Consider the following 16,678-nt stretch of genomic DNA (forward strand, 5'->3'; position numbering starts at 1 on the left):
AGAAATTGAATCTCGAGGATTTAAAATGAAAATGAGAAAAATACTTGTTGAAAATTTTAAATCGTATAAATCTTCACCGAAATTTAGCCAATTTGATTACTGTGTTTCATAATATTGACATGGCCATGGAAATTCCCTACAATGCCCCTTCGTTCATCGAGAATCGAGTTCCTTCTCCCCTCTCCCGGAAGAGATTATTGGGATCCCTACCGGACTTATTTTTTCCGACGACAATAAATACATCTGGCAAGGTTCGACAACCCTTTCGTAGCACCGTGGGTCGTGTTACTTCCCGCCTCGCGCGATTGCTTGTCACCCAAGAAATCTCGTTACAACATTCTTTCACAATCCATTAACCATCCATAGCCAAGGAAAGAAAGCAGTTCATATGACAATTTTGCTTGGAAGAGCTATCATCTTTCATCTCCTACCCAATTATCCTTCTCCTTAGGGCCAGTTGGCCCTTCCTCGCCATAGATTTGAGTAGGAAACAACTCGATTAAGTTCTCGACAGAGAATCGAACAAAGAAGGGAAGGCGATCAATCAACTTATCTAGTTCCGATCGTCCATCATACACAATGGTCGGACCCCAGTCTCGCATATACTGCAACCAAGATGGTTCGGATATAACGCCATTGCCAAGGTACTCGGCCGCAACAATTTGATACTTGGAGCTCGAATCAATGAAGAACTTGCTCCGCGCAGCGTCATTTCTTACTCCTATGTCAAACTTGGATGAACCCTGGAGGTAAGTCCCGGGATGAGCATAGCTACTATGACCGTGTTTTGATGAGTACACAATCGGCTTACTCCCTTCGATGAACTCCAAATCAAAAGCATCCACCCATCTGCCACCGCTGTGCTCTGAGAAATACACTTGCCAGAGTTCTCCCGTGAAGTTGTTCACTCGGAGAGTGAAGTGCTCCCAGTCACCGACATGTTCGCCTATCTTGTTCAGTGCAATATTTACCAAACCAATTTTAATGGTGGATGGTCCATTGAAGGGGCAGAACACCCACATAGCAATATCTGTAAAAGTTCCTCCCAATGCTGGTTTTACATGAACGTATAGCTCCGCACTGTCTATGTTTCCGGCTTTGAGAAGATTTTTCGCTTCATCATCGCTTGGCAAATCTATCCAAAAATCACTATCATTTTCCCCACCAGCAGGCAAATTGGAGCCTCTGTAATCAATCGGTTTGCCATTTCCAGTGTCTTCCCGGTACAAAAGTGCCCCGTTTTTGAAAAACCATTGCACCGATGATGGCAAATAAACCTCATTAGGATGGAAGAACACCGTGGGGCCGTAGTGCTCAATTAGTGAATGAATCTGGTTCAGATTTGGCATTGCGTGTAAAGACGAATCAAAATTCTTCAAGCACGCAACTTCTAGCTCTTCATCGGAATCCAAGTATGTACTGCAAAAGAATGTACCAACGGAAACACCACTGTAGAACATACCTCGTTTGCAGGGTCTTGTATTCCACACCTGAAATTGGTCCAACTTTGAATCCATGGCTAGCATCCGATCATGTGTTTCACAAGTCTCTGTAAGATCTTCTCGTACGCACCTAACTTCTTCGGGGCTAGGTTCCTCAGGCTTGTCAGTGACCACAAAACCCATGGCCTTATAACCAACAGGTGGGTTTGGCAACCAAATATAACCACAACCATTTTTACTTGAATCCGCGTTCCAGACTAATGAGTAGCTAACCGGCCTTTTTAAAGCCGGTAACTCTAATGCTGAGCCTCGGGTACAACCATCATCCACCATTCTGGCAACCGTTTCACGTGCCACAAGAACATACCCTCTCAATGGCTGGTCATTCCGCTGGCAGTAGTAACCGAGGCAAAAGAAGTCATCGGGGATCCCTGCAGGTCTATAAAATGTGACACCCCTTGATTTTCCACGCAACAGACTACAGCTCCAGATGCTCTCAAACTTGGTGACTTGGATAACCTCAATTTCTCCGAGACGTATTCTTCCAGCAGCAAATCCTTCGCCTGAAGAAAGGTACACATTGTTCAGAAAACGAGCTCATAACAATACATTAACATTTACTTGACGACATAAACGTGACAGTAAAATCTTGGGAGTTTTAACAAAACACTCATGGTACTGTTCACTTTTAACGAAAAACCACATTTTTACCTTTAACTGACACTATTCACTATACCTTTAAAAAGGGCTTTTCGTTAAAAGAGAAGTTTTTTTGGACGTTTTGTTAGTTTTTCTTAAAATCTTAGCATGACATTGTTGTTCTAGGTTTATTAGTTGTAATCTTTCCTTTCTTCTTCGACCTGAGTTCACGCAAAACATCAATTTGTAACAGATTCAAAGAAACTCGAAATCGAGCTCCTAAAATGTAGTTTGGAGACAAAGCTTCAAACTTTTACGTTATGAATTCTTTTCCGCGTGCTAAACGCAGCCCAAGTGTAATCAGGGAAGATTTTACAACTTTGAAACTTCTTAAAATTTGACATTTTAATCAAGCATTGGAGAACATACAAAATTTAGAACATTGAAGCTTTCAAACTCCAAGAACTTCAACTTTCAAGGCTTTTCTGCATATCTATGTTTCAAATATTGACCAAGTTCATGGATTTGATAAAATTCCGAATTATTTATAAATAAATAAAATCTCTCTGCTTTTGACTTTATGGGGATGTTTGGGGGGAAAGGGGAGCTGCAAGTTTTGCAAAAATATGTGGACCTGAACCTCAGTAGGCACCGTCCGTGGAAGTAGAATTTTTTCTTCTCCTACTCTCATCCCCTTCCTTTTCCTCCTCACTCATATTATTTTTTATCTTATTATCTTTATAAAAAGATTAATGTAAGATGTTGACGTGATTTAACCGTAACTATTTAAGTAGGAGAGGAAAAAAGAGAAGAGAGATCAGAAGAAAAGAGAATCACCTTCTTTGCCAATGGCATTGAGCTTATTGGGAATACCAAACTGCCTATAATTTATTTATTTACTAAAAAAACAAAGTTGGACCACCAAACAAAGACAAATAAATTGAGAAAAAAACATATGAAAAATCAAGAGTACAAGGTAAAGAAAGAAAAATCTTGAACCATTTAATATATTATATTAGCTTAAATGTCAAATAGTTCCGGTGTTTCACTATTTTAACATTTAAATATTTTGGTTTGTCATATTTCCGATGGGGACCTTTATGTTCTTCAAACAAACACAATTTAGCAAATCTGATGAACTAAGTTCTTGTGAAAAAGAATAATTAGCTAAAAACAAGATGGACAACTTTAAGAAACCCATTAAAAAAGCAGTTACAAGAGATAAGTGAAACTGCAAAAGTGCTTTTTGTTTAGGAAAGAAAGGATCTTGGTTGGAAATATTACCTTGGGGCCAGTGTGGAAGAGGTGAAGGCAGAGAGAAGGGCTGCGGCTGCGGCTGCGGCTCTGAGTAATCATACAATTGGTAGTCACTGCTCCTCCACCACCAACACTCACACCCCAACATCTTCACCCCCTCTCTCTCAAATTTAACAACCCACAAAAAAGGTATCTCCAAGATTATGCTCCTCCTCCCTCACCCTCTCAAATTTCTCTCTCCAACCATGCTTCTGAAATATTTTAGCGAGAGAAAGAAAGAAAGAAAGCTGTTTCCTTTCTCTCTCTACAATTGCGTCTTGAGAGGGAGAGAGAGAGAGAGAGCTGAAAAGAATAGCAAAGAGAAAGAGGTTGAGTGAATACAAAGGAAGCTTAGAGAGAGAGGGAGAGAGAGAGAGAGCGCTGTGGGAGGTTGGTTCGGTTTGATTTGTTGTTTGCTTTTGCGTAAGAGTTTTCTACTTGGAAGGTGGTGGCTTTTGTTCGTTTCAAGTTTCGTTCTTTTTCTTCATTAATTTTTGTGAAGCCTTTATTTAATAAGTATCTCCTTCTCCCTCTCCGTCTCAGAAAACAGCTTATATAGGTTCCTCGCCACGAGATATTTTGTATTAATAAACATAAATATATAAAATACTTTTTTAAAATAGATAAAAATTATATATTTTTTTGTAACAGTATACATGTGTCATGTAATTTCTTATTCTCTCCACTTTAGTAAGCGGCCAAATTTTTTCCTTGTGCCATATAAATTCTTCCCCTTTGTCTATTTTAATAAAAAAAATATTCCATGTAATCAAAATATAAGTCAGCACATTACATCTTATGATATAATTAAAGATTATTTAACTTTTAATATTTCTGCACTTATATTATGATATGTGTTATATTGACACGCGTTATGAGTGCACTGAATCTCTTGAATAAACTCCCTATTTGTTTTTATAAATTTTGTATATTTTTATGCCTACCTTTGCCAAAGAACAAAAACTTTGAAAAAAGAGTAAATTGTAGCAATGGTCCTTTAACTTTAACTTAATTGGAGTAATGATCCCTCAATTAAAAATCCATTACCATTGGTCTCTCAACTAAAAATTCATTACCCTTGGTCCCTTAACTTTAATCCAACTGGAAAAATGGTCCCTCAACTTTAACTCAATTGTAGCACTGATCATTCCAACATAACTCATTTTGACAAAATTCTAATGAAGTTGACGAAAATAATTATAGCTACACGTTTTGATGAGTTGAGGAACCCAAATTGTAGCAATAGTTCTTCCAATATAACTCATTTTGACAAAATTCTGACGAAGTTAATGAAAATGATCATAGTTACACATTTGATGAGTTGAGGGACCAAAGGTAATGAATTTTTAGTTGATGGACTATTGCTCCAATTTGATTAAAATTAAGGGATCATTACTACAATTTACTTTTGAAAAAATTCATTTATTTTTTAAACGAACAAGACCATAGGATATTCCATGACTTGGAGAATATTCTTCAAAAATACTTTTTTTATGTTACTCCTATGACTTCTTTTTTAACAAACTATATTATCTATGTTGAAGGGGAGAGATGAGTTTAGCTTCATAATTGGTTAGTAATAATGTAATTCAAATTCGCTTTTGGCAAAAATCGAACTTAAGACTTCTCACTCACAAATAAAGAGAAATACTATTATACGGTAGTATTAAGTCGCTCAATACTCTTTTAACTTTAAATGCAATAAAATATTAATACATAAATGAAAGTAATAAAAGGTTTTTCATATGTTTAAATTGAATACAACGTGATCTTACAAATTCTTTTTATATGTAATAAACACATGTATTTGGAAAAAGAAAGGAATGATAATGAAGACTTTGAATCATTGCAACTTTTTAAAGTGTAGTTAGAGTTCTCTTGACGGATATACTTCTAATTACAAGAAAATCTAGGTTGTAACTTGAGTCTTGAGCTATTATTTTTTGTTGTGACACGTGATGAGAAAAATACTATAAAAAAATAATACGTCCTTGTGTACACTATTTCTTCTCCTAATTACAATCAAGATTTTTGTCCTATTTCCCATCCCACAATCATCAACTCCTCAAAAGTATTCATTATCTAATGATTGACACCTAATTTACATAAAAGTGTTTGTGATACTACCTAAGTAAGTTTTTGAAATAGCAATTCCGTACAAGTTAGATACTCATTTATGTTTAGTCATATTCGTTATTTTTATTTAATTTGTTTAAAAATAATATGTGAAATTAGCCCCTTATTTCAAGTAAGGCCGTTGGATAAGTACTAGATTATACATGTAAATATGCTTTTTTGGTGACAAAGATTGGTGCTTTTGGCTTTTTTGTAAGTTGCCCTTTCACTTTCATGATATCCTATCAAATTGGGTCCATTCTTTAGTTCAACATTATTATAATTTTGCCTTCCAACGTTATTACTATTTGTCTTCCAAATATCGATGACATTGGCTCATCATCTTTAACGGATTTAGATTCATTTTGAAGTTTTGTGTCTGAGTATATGGATTGAGAGATCCAGGCTACTCAATTTCAATTTTACAACTTTCATTAGCCCATCCTCCTAACCCCTTCACAAAAAATCAAAAACTTGAATGACTCAGATCTTCTTACTCTCTTAAACGCTCTGCTAACTCCTAACACAAAAATTCAGAACGAATCTAAATCCATCTTTAACTAATGTCCTATGTTCAATTCCATGTTCAATTCCACATCAAGTGTTGCAATAGTTGAATTAAAAGTCTAAAGCCGCCACATCGGACTTCAAATATTCAAAAGTAATATAAGGTGGCGGAGTGCATGTTACACGAAGATGTCAAGGTCGGCACAAAATAACGTATAAAAATAAAATAAAAATAAAAATTGAATAAAACAAGAGGTAGAATATAAATCATAATTCATCAAACGTTGACATTGATTCCACCAACAAATAAAAAAGGATTTTAGCAGGGCTTTGTGAATTTAGTTCCTTCATCTGATTTGCTATCTCGATTTTTAATGTAGTTTTGAGCGTCCAAATCATTTAAACCTTCCAACTTGTAACATATTATCAAATTTGACGATTGAGGTTATTTTTCGTCCATTCAAGTTGGAAAGACGAGGTAAAACTAGCATAGTCTTTTAAAGACAAATTGGCACGTGTAAATGATTATGATTGCTTAAAACCAAAATGAAAGTCAAGCGGACACAAAGAAGGTTACAAGACGGGAACATAGATAAAATTTTCTCGTTTTCCCTCAAATAATGATATTTTTTATGAAGCTTAATGAGACAAAATTGGTGACGATCCTTGTAATGTGCACTTATAACTAAATAGGACATCAAAATGATTGGTGGTTATGAAGTTTAGTCATGTGAGTAAAGGTGTTGTAATCTGCTTCACATACTACTATTTACAGTGTGTGAAGTTGAGTAATCATTCACCAGAGATTGTGAATAACTGATTTTTCTCAATCTCTTCGACCTTGGTTTCATAGGAGGCTAGGAGCGAGTTAGAAAGATTGAGAAATAGAACCATCTGATTTGATTTCTAAACAAAATTTGATTATATTGGGCCTTATTTGTGTAGGACAAAATTTGGGCTCAATTTTCTTTAATTTTTGGGCTTATATTGCAATCAAATTCTAAATTCTAACCCAAATACTTTTGGGCCATTGACCCAAATTTTATACTTTCTTCTGTGCTCACTCCTCCTCCAGCTTCCTCAGCATTTTCTATTCAATCCATTTCCCGCCGGAAAAACCAACAACATTATTGGCTTCCACCTCCAGCCGGAACTTCACTCCTTTCCGGTGGCCACGTCACTATGGACTCCGTCCTCACCTTCCACCCCCTCCCCAACTGCTTCTCGCTGTCCCGAAATCCCGGCTTCTCAAATTTCGCCGTCAACCGCCGCATCAAAATCCATACTTTCGCTTCCAAATCCCCGAAACACCCCCGAATTCCACTCCCAATTCCACGCATTCCCCTCCTTTTTAGCTTTCTAGAAGCGTCCAGAAGTGTTGGCTCGAGGGAAGAAGAAAGGCCGGCTCTTTCCGCCCAGCGCATTGCGACGCAGGTGGTGTTGGCGCTGTTCTGCTTTGCAGTCGGGTTTTCACTGTTTCGGGCGGTTCGGAGTGTCGCATGAGCGGCGCCGCTGGTTTGGAGGCGGTTTTGGATAAGGAGGAGGTGAACTTGGAGTATACGAACAGGCTGCTGGAGACGCTGTGCGTGTTGCTGAATAGTGTGGGCGAGGTTAGAGGAGGAAATGGGGATGTGAAGCTCGCCGAGGTGGCGTGGAAGGCGGTGAGGAGGAAGAAGGATGGCTTGCAGGACGAGATAATGGCAGGATTTGCAAAGAATTTTTGAAGAAAATGGCGGTGTTATTATGTTTATCTGTCAGGAAACGAGAAATTTTTAATTGTGACGGGTATTAACCTATGAAATCATGATATACTAAGATTACAGAACAATGGCAGAAAGAATGATGAAAAGAAGAAGAAGAAAGCTCTGTATATTTCAATGAATCTATGAAATGCAATCTGTCACAAATGACTGCTACATCAACTATTTATAATAGCTAATATCTCATTACAAAATTACTCAATTACCCTTTCTAACAATTTCCTCCTAACTAACTCAAACCAATTGATTAACCAGTGTAGTTACATGAATTAGTATGACTATATGGTTATTACTCCCCCCTCAAACTTAGCTGAGCTACCGAAGCTGAGTTTGCTGCAGAACCAACTCCCAAGCCAAGTGTTCTGCAATGTTTTTGAAATATTGGACTATGCACTCCCTTGGTGAATACATCAGCGACCTGATCCTCTGTTGGAATATAGTGAACCATAAGATCTCCTTTCTGAACCTTCTCACGCACAAAGTGATAATCTGTGTCAAGGTGTTTGATCTTGGAGTGGAAAACCGGATTTGAACTTAAAGCCAATGCTGAGAGGTTATCACAGAATAAGGATGGTGTGACTGATATGTATTGATGAATATCCTTAAATACTGAGCGGATCCAAAAAACATCGGTTGCACAGTGAGTTAATGCCTTGTATTATGCCTCTGTAGAGCTTCTAGAGACTGTGGATTGCTTTTTAGACTGCCAAGAAATTGGATTTGTCTCAAGATATACAACAAAACCTGTAATTGATATTCTGGTGTTGATATCAGCTGCCCAATCTGAGTCAGAATAAGCAGTTATATTGAATTCCTTGCTTTTTGTATACTGTAAGCCATAGCCAATAATGCCTTGTATATATCTCAAGATTCTTTTGACCAGAAACATATGTAAATCAGTTGGTTGTGCCATGAATTGACACACCATGTTCACTGAATGGGCTATATCATGCGTAGTAAAAGTTAGGTACTATGCTTCTATAGTGACTTGGATCTGATAACAATGTTCCTCACCAGCAAGAATTTGATGATGAGGCTTAGATGGTGTTGAAGTAGACTTGCAGTTCTCCATGCCTGCCTTTTGTAACACGTCTTTGGCATATTTAGTCTGTAATATAAACAAGGAACCATCATCTCGATACTGCATATGCTGCCCCAAAAAATATGTTAACCTCCCCATATCTTTGAGATCAAACACACCATCAAGATCATCGATTACAGATTGTATTTTAACTGAGTTTGAACCAGTGGGAATTATGTCATCAACATACAATAATAGAAGGATTATGTCTCCACCATCAACTTTGACAAATAGACTAGTATCTGAAAGAGATGATTTAAATCCAATAGCTGGAAGATAGTTAGTGAATTTCGAATTCCAAGCTTGAGGAGCCTGTTTTAACCCATAAAGTGATTTGACCAATTTGCAAACATGGTCAGGACATGTAGCATCCACAAACCCTTGTGGTTGTTTCATATAAACCTTTTCTTCCAAGTCTCCATGAAGAAAAACATTCTTAATATCAAGTTGCCTTAATTGCCAACTGAACTGAGCAGCTAAGGCTAAGATAAGTCTTACAGTGGTATGTCTAACCACTTGACTGAATGTCTCTGAGTAATCCAAGCTTTGCTTTTGAGTATACCCATATGCTACCAACTGGGCTTTGAACCTAGATATGCTACCATATGGATTTTTCTTTACCTTATACACCCACTTACTACTAATAACAGACCGATTTGATGGTGACAGAACAAGTATCCAAGTGCCTTGAGTTTTCAGTGCATTAAATTCCTCTTGCATGGCAATTTGCCATTCTGGTTTCAATGATGCAGCTTTAAAATTTCTAGGTTCTTCACCATCTGTGATGTCAGCAAGAAATGAAAAACCCCCAGACAAATGTGCACTGAAGTTGGTAGAGAAATCAGCAGAGAATAACCTATCAAGATGTAAGGAATGCAATTGAGGTAGTGAAGCAAGATATCCTACATAACTTTTCTTAGTAATGGTACCAGTTTTTAACCTAGTTTGGATACAATTCTGATTGACATCTGTGATGACTGAATTATTATGATGTGGAGGTGAGGTAAAAGGAAGAACTACCTGGAGTTGTGCAGGATCAATGACAGGAAGCAAATGAGTAGTGTTAGGTGACGAGGAATGAGCATAAGGTGTTCCAGACCCCTGATTTTCTGATTCTGTTGAGACATGGTCTTCTGATGTATTAATATTTAGAGAAAATATTTTTGTGCCTGACTGCGATAAAGAGCTCTGTGATCCTGCATGATCTGTAGGCCTCTGTGCATGTGACACTGGTATGATACAATAACAGGTACATCCTTTGGTTGGTCATGTTCCTCATGTCTATACAACCTTGCAGGACTTGTGTGTTGAACCATTTTTGCAGGAAATAAAGATTCATCAAAACAAACATGTCTGGAAAGGATAAACTTCTTAGTTTGCAAGTTATAACAAACCACTCCTCTGTACCCTTGTGAATAGCCCAAAAATGCACACATCATTGATCGGGGTTGTAACTTATTAATGTTGTATGGTCTCAGCCATGGGAATACAGCAGAGCCAAAAATCTTGAGAGATTGTATATCAAGTACCTTCTTATATAAAGCCAAGTATGGAGAACTGAAAGACAAACTTTTGCAAGGCATGTTATTGATTAACAGAACTGAATAAGCACAAGCAAAGTACTATAGCTCAGAAGGTAAACCAGAAGCACTAAGAAGAGTGATTGCAGTTTCCAAAATATGTCTATGTTTCCTTTCTGCCACTCCGTTCTGTTGAGGAGTATAAGGGCAAGATATTAGCTGCAAGATACCTTTGTCAGCTAGAAAGGAAGTAAAACTTTTGCTTGTATATTCACCTCCCTCATCTGTTTGCAGTGACTTGATTGTTGTACCAAATTGATTTAAGTATAAACTTGTAGAACTTAACAAAGATTGTAAACATATCAGATTTATTGCTCATAAGAAAGATCCAAACAAATCTTGTATATTCATCAACAAATGTTACATAATACCTATATCCCTCTATGGATCGTACACTTTCTGAAAATGAGATGTACACCTATTAGTTCTAATAGGAAATGGAATCCTAGACATCTTGCCTTGAATACAAGAGATACAAGTACTATGATTATCATCTGTTTGTACTGGAATATTTGATTGTTTCAACATTGTAGTCATCACATCATGAGCTGGGTGTCCCAATCTCTAATGCCAGACGTTATTCTTCACTGTTTTGCCCAAATAAGCTGCTGGATACTTTGTTATGAACTGAGAACCCTTTCCACTTGTGACCACAGGGATCTGGAACAATTTCTCAGGCCTACTCTTTCCTTGGTACACTATCTTCTTTGTCTTCTTGTCCTGCACAAAGAATTCAGAATCATCACAGATAAACCAACTTTTGTTATCTGCACATAACTGTTTCACAGAGAGTAAACTCCTAGCAATATTAGGTACATGTAAAACTTTATTAAGAATCAGAGAATGTGTAGGAGTTTGAAGCGTAGTTGAACCAATATTTTTAATTGGTAGACCTGTACCATTCCCAATTGTTATCTTTTCAGATCCCTCAAAAGGTGTTACTTGAGAGAGAGCACTGATATCAGAAGTTATATGATGTGACGCACCAGAATCAACAATCCAAGTATCTTGAGGAATGAATTATGAAGTCTGTTGTGCATTCATTGTAGACAGTGATGGAGGTGGAGGTTGTCATTGATAAGCATAGTTTCCTATTTGATAGCAATCCAAGGCTGAGTGACCTCTCTTCCCACATATTTGACATTCTACTACAACACATGTGGTTGGTACATTTGAATTCCTGTGAAAGCAATTAACTGCAGTGTGTCCTCGTTTGTTGCAAATCTGACATTCAATCAGCACTGTAGTTCTAGTATCAACCATGCCTGACCAATTATTATTTCCATTCCAAGATTGTCTTGAACCCCCTGAATTTCCAGAACTATACCCTCTTCATCTGAAGCCATTGTTATTTCTGTAATTGTTTCCACCTCTATAGTTGTTGTTACCTCTATAGTTATTCCCAAAAGATCCAGACTAGGCATTCAAAGACTGTGGTCTAGGTGCATTTTGACCACTAGAATTTGCAGAGAAACCGTATCCATATGAGTCATTTGGAAACTGAGGTGGAGGTAGGGAATAATATGGCTGTTGAAATTGAGGTAGTGGAAGGGATTGTTGTGAAGCAGAAGGTACAGCAGTGATAACTGGAATATGAGCATGACTGTGAGAATTTGAAGATGATGCATAAGAGCTAGAATCAGCAGTTGAACTAGAACTCGACCTTTGAATATAGAGTGCTGACAGATTCTGAGTAAGTGTATTCATTTCTCCTTCAATTTCCCTCTCAGTACCGAGTAACAGTGCTTGGAACTCCTTCAAAGTGAGTGTAGACTCCCTGGCCAATATAACAGTACGAATAACACCATACTCCCTAGGTAATCCAGCAAGCCCAGTAATCATAACATCATTATCCGAGATGGATTCACCTGCAGCACTCAGTTGTTCTCTAATATGCTTAAGCCTCAACAAATATCTATCAATTGTATCTGACCCTTTTTGAATTGTGTGTAATTCAGTTTTCAAGTGATTGATTCTGGATTTAGACACAGTGGCATATCGATCAACAAGATTAGTCCAAGCTTCATACGCAGTTCGACACCCAATCACATACTCCATAGCCTCATCAGAAAGAGTGGAAAGCAAGAGGCTCAACAAAGCCATATCAGTTGTTTCCCATTCAGTATATGCTACTGTGATCTCCCTTGTAACCCCATTATTTGAATCAACAACAAACTTTGATGGACAAGGAGTTGTACCATCAAAGTGACCAAACAGCTTATATCCCCTTAACACCGACTGAAACTGAAATGCCCATTTGGCAAAATTATCATCCCTAAGCTTGATAGTAAGCATTCCCAAAACACCTTCAACTTTAAACGAAAACGTAGCCATGAAAGAAAGATTGACACTTCCACAGTTCAAGACAACTAACCACAGAGAATAACACTCTGGAGAATAACCCTCTAGACAACTCAAGAAAGATTGACACTTTCTTGCAAGCAGATCTTGAAAAGAAGAAAGACTAACACTTTCTTGAAACTGAGATACCAATTCACAATATCGATATCAACACTTCAATTAACTATCTCACAATCACTATATTAGAATTCATTCATCAATTCAGGAGAAATCATAACAGAATCCCCAATTTACGAGAATCATGACAGGTTCTCAAACTTCATTAAAACTCACAACTACTATATCAGAATTCATTCATCAATTCAGGAGAAAACATAACAAAATCCCCAATTCACGAGAATCATGACAGAATCTCAAACTCCATTATTGTTCAGAAACGAAATCAACATTCAAGACAAAAACCCAGATGAAGAAACATGAACAATATCACCTGAAATGGATCAATTCTTCAAACAAGACTCACGATCAATCCTTCGAACACCATTGTAAACTTCAGTAGCCCAAACGACCAAAGAACCCTCAGATGAATCACCAAGAAACTTAACCAGAGTAGCAGAAGAAACCCTTATGATCGGAAACGGCAGTGAGCCTTCTCCGGCGATGATACTATATTAACCTATGAAATCATGATATACTAATAGCGCGTTTACGTATCCGTAATCAAAATAGAGGAATTGAATTGAGGAGGAATTGAATTGATGAGGAATTGGATTGAGGAGGAGTTAGAATCGGATTCCTGTTAAAGCTGTTTACTTAAATGTTCTGGAATCGGAGTAAAAATGAAATGAAATTCATATAAGTTGTTTACTAATTCACGTGAATCGGAATAAAAATCACTATAATTACTAAAATGTCCTTATTCTGTTGAAGGTCTTCTGTACTGGGGCGCTTTAATTTCCTGAGAATTATTTTCAGCAACAACATTTGACTGATTCTCAAAACCCAATTTCTTCACAAATCCAGCAAAAATCTTGGAGCTTCCAGTTGTAGCCAAACCCATGATTTCCTTCGCCTTCTCAGCTTGTAGATCATTGAAAACCAGCACCTGCCCACTATAGAAAATGGTCATCCGGGCAGCAGATCCAGGCTGCTGATCTCCCAAAGCCGCTTCGGGTTTTTGGTAAACTACGGAAGCAAATCGATGCTGGGTTTTGACGACAGAGTCTGAGCTGTCTGATCAACTGGGTTCGAAGCAGCAGCCTCCATGGTCGTCAGCAAGTTCTTGGTTATGGGAGGGATGACTTTGAGGGTTCTCTTATCCTTCAAGAACTGGCTCAAAAGGTTGCATGTCTGCGAAATTCAACTTCTCAGCTCCCATATTGGATATCTTTGTGATGAAAATTGTCGATGAAACCAATTGAGATAGAAAATTTGATGTAATCTCGGTGATGGTATGCTGAATGGTGGGGAGGAGGGGAATATAAATGGGGAAGTCAAGTAAGGCTGCCTGTGTAGGAATACAATAATCTGAAGCACAGGGAGCAATGGGTTTGTTGGGTTGAATAACAGGCAAGCCCCAAATCAAAACCGTTCGACACGGCAATGCATGCGGAGGCAGAGAGGGATCTAGGCATTGTGATTGATAGCGAGTCCTTTGTATGCTCTTGTGACGATTTGCCGAATCCTATGGAGGAGGACATGGAGGATTTTGAGGTGGTGGAGCGAGAGGAGGTGGCGGAGCAGCAGAGAGCTGCTGGAGAGGATGGCGGAGAGCAGGGCATTTTGGGAAGGAAAATTTGATTCCGGATGGAGCCTTCTCCCCGGAATCCAAATACCACCTTCTTCTAGGTAATCCAATTCCGACAATATTAGGAATTCAATTCCTGATTTTATGTAGGGCCCGCTGAACTGTTTATTCCGCTTAAGTTAGTAAACACCGGTGTAATCCGTAATCGGAATTCAATTCCGTTTCTCGAATCCCATTACCCTTACGTAAACGCGCCATAAGATTATAGAACAATGGCAGAAATAATGATGAAAAGAAGAAGAAGAAAGCTCTGTATATTTCAATGAATCTATGAAACGCAATCTGTCACAAATGACTGCTACATCAGCTATTTATAATAGCTAATATATCATTACAAAATGACTCAAATACCCTTTCTAACAACTTCCTCCTAACTAACTCAAACCAATTGATTAACCAGTGTAGTTACATGAATTAGTATGACTATATGGTTATTAACGGGAATATGAGTGGTAAACTACGTGTTTTTATGTAAGTGGTGGGAAATTTTATTTTTAAAGTTATTAACTTTTTAACGCACATATTCCACCAACGAACATATGTGAGCTCATGTACACCCTCTCGTTTGAACCTTTGACTTAATGCAAGCTGCATGAAGGTACTTATGGTTGCAATTGCTGGAGTTACAAAGAATTGTCGATTAAAAACAATGTACTTCCTTTTCATTGAATGTTCATCAACGGTGCATCCTGCGATGAAGGCGCAGTATAAATTAGTCGAAAGAAAATAGAAGATACATTTACACGAACGAAAATAAAACTCGAAGATAAAGCTTGGAGAATGGATTCCTACAGAAGACCCATGACTGGCGAGGTACTAAAGATAGGCTTCTCCTTGCCAGTTTTCTGGCTTCTACTCTCACAAATGCTTTTCCTCCTCGGTTTCGCCTCCCCGAGCACTGTTATTATGTCTCTCATGGAAGGCCTGTCTTTCGGGAGCTTTGCCGTACAGAGCAGCGCCATTCGGAGGACGAGAAGCATTTCTTCCTGAACATGCTTGCATTCACCGGCTATGCTAGGATCCAGTGTTTCTTCCAAGGCTCTCTTGCTCCTCATCTTCCTTCGAACCACTCCACGATATCCACAGATTCCCCGAACGAAGGGTCTACATGCATCTTTCCGGTTATAAGCTCTAACAGAACTACGCCGTAGCTGTAGATGTCAGTCTTTTCGTCTACCTTCAACGCGTATCCATATTCTGTTACAAAACATTAGGGCAATAGGATTCAAATTAACATGGCTAACTAGTTGTTGACAGAAACCGTATTCTGGTAGTTAACGTACCAGGTGCAATGTATCCGTAAGATCCCGCTACCATCGAAACTGTCTCGTTCTTGTGGATCATTGTCCTTGCTAACCCGAAATCCGCCACTCTGGCGTCAAGGTTTGTATCCAGCAGAATGTTGTTCGATTTGATATCTCGGTGAATAACTGGCGGCTGACAGTCATGGTGGAGATAATTCGGAGCTTGCGCAACACCCACTGCTATGTTATACCTCGAAACCCAGTCGACCAACAGCTTTCCGGCTTGATTTCCATGCAACGCGGTCCCAAGGTTCCCGTTCGGCATGAACTCGTATATCATCACCACGTCATGTTCGTTATGAAGGTACCCTAACAACCGAACAATGTTCCTATGCCGGAGCCTGCCGAGTAGGTTCACTTCACTAATAAAATTATCACCACTTTCGACGTCTGTCCCCGACCTCCATAGCTTCTTAACTGCTACAACCGAATAAGGTCGATGGATGTAATTGACCAAAAAAAAAAGAATAAGGTCGATGGATTTCGGCCTTGTAAACCACTCCGCTCCCGCCCATGTCGATGATGTTCGATTCTTGTATGCAAGCCAGAATGTCAGCACTGGTGAAGTTAATTCTCTGAAATGCTACCAACCCACACGGCCACTCTTGATTGGTCTTGTTGAACCAACTGTCGCAGCTGTTATACAAGTACCATTTCCGATACATCCATCTCCCTGCGAAAAATGCTATTCCCCCTAATAACTAATTTTGCCTTAATGGCTGAAAGCAATAATATCTATGTACTCTGGTGCGTGTTCAATTCTTACTGATTTTCATTCCCCCTAATAACTATTATTTAACCAACTAACAATACCACTCTACGCAAAATATGAGTTTCAGATTATGA

The 16,678-nt window shown here is 38.4% G+C and overlaps 2 protein-coding genes across 2 annotated transcripts; both read right to left on the reverse strand.

Annotated features, from left to right (window-relative positions):
- Positions 1–44: 44 nt before the first annotated feature.
- LOC103451082 (hypothetical protein At1g04090-like) lies at positions 45–3,902 on the reverse strand. Its single transcript, XM_008390516.4, has 2 exons — positions 3,366–3,902; positions 45–2,005 (listed from the first exon to the last, which is right to left on the reverse strand). Exons 1-2 carry the CDS (start codon positions 3,484–3,486, stop codon positions 414–416), a joined length of 1,713 nt encoding a protein of 570 aa, XP_008388738.1. The 5' UTR covers positions 3,487–3,902; the 3' UTR covers positions 45–413.
- Positions 3,903–15,579: 11,677 nt separating this feature from the next.
- LOC103451393 (leucine-rich repeat receptor-like protein kinase PXL1) lies at positions 15,580–16,112 on the reverse strand. The gene is made up of 2 exons (XM_070809207.1): positions 15,812–16,112; positions 15,580–15,725 (listed from the first exon to the last, which is right to left on the reverse strand). The coding sequence occupies exons 1-2, from the start codon at positions 16,110–16,112 to the stop codon at positions 15,580–15,582; spliced, it is 447 nt and encodes a 148-aa protein (XP_070665308.1).
- Between the last annotated feature and the right edge of the window lie 566 nt (positions 16,113–16,678).

Source organism: Malus domestica, chromosome 12 (genome assembly GCF_042453785.1).
Source record: "Malus domestica chromosome 12, GDT2T_hap1".
Classification (NCBI taxonomy): Eukaryota; Viridiplantae; Streptophyta; class Magnoliopsida; order Rosales; family Rosaceae; genus Malus; species Malus domestica.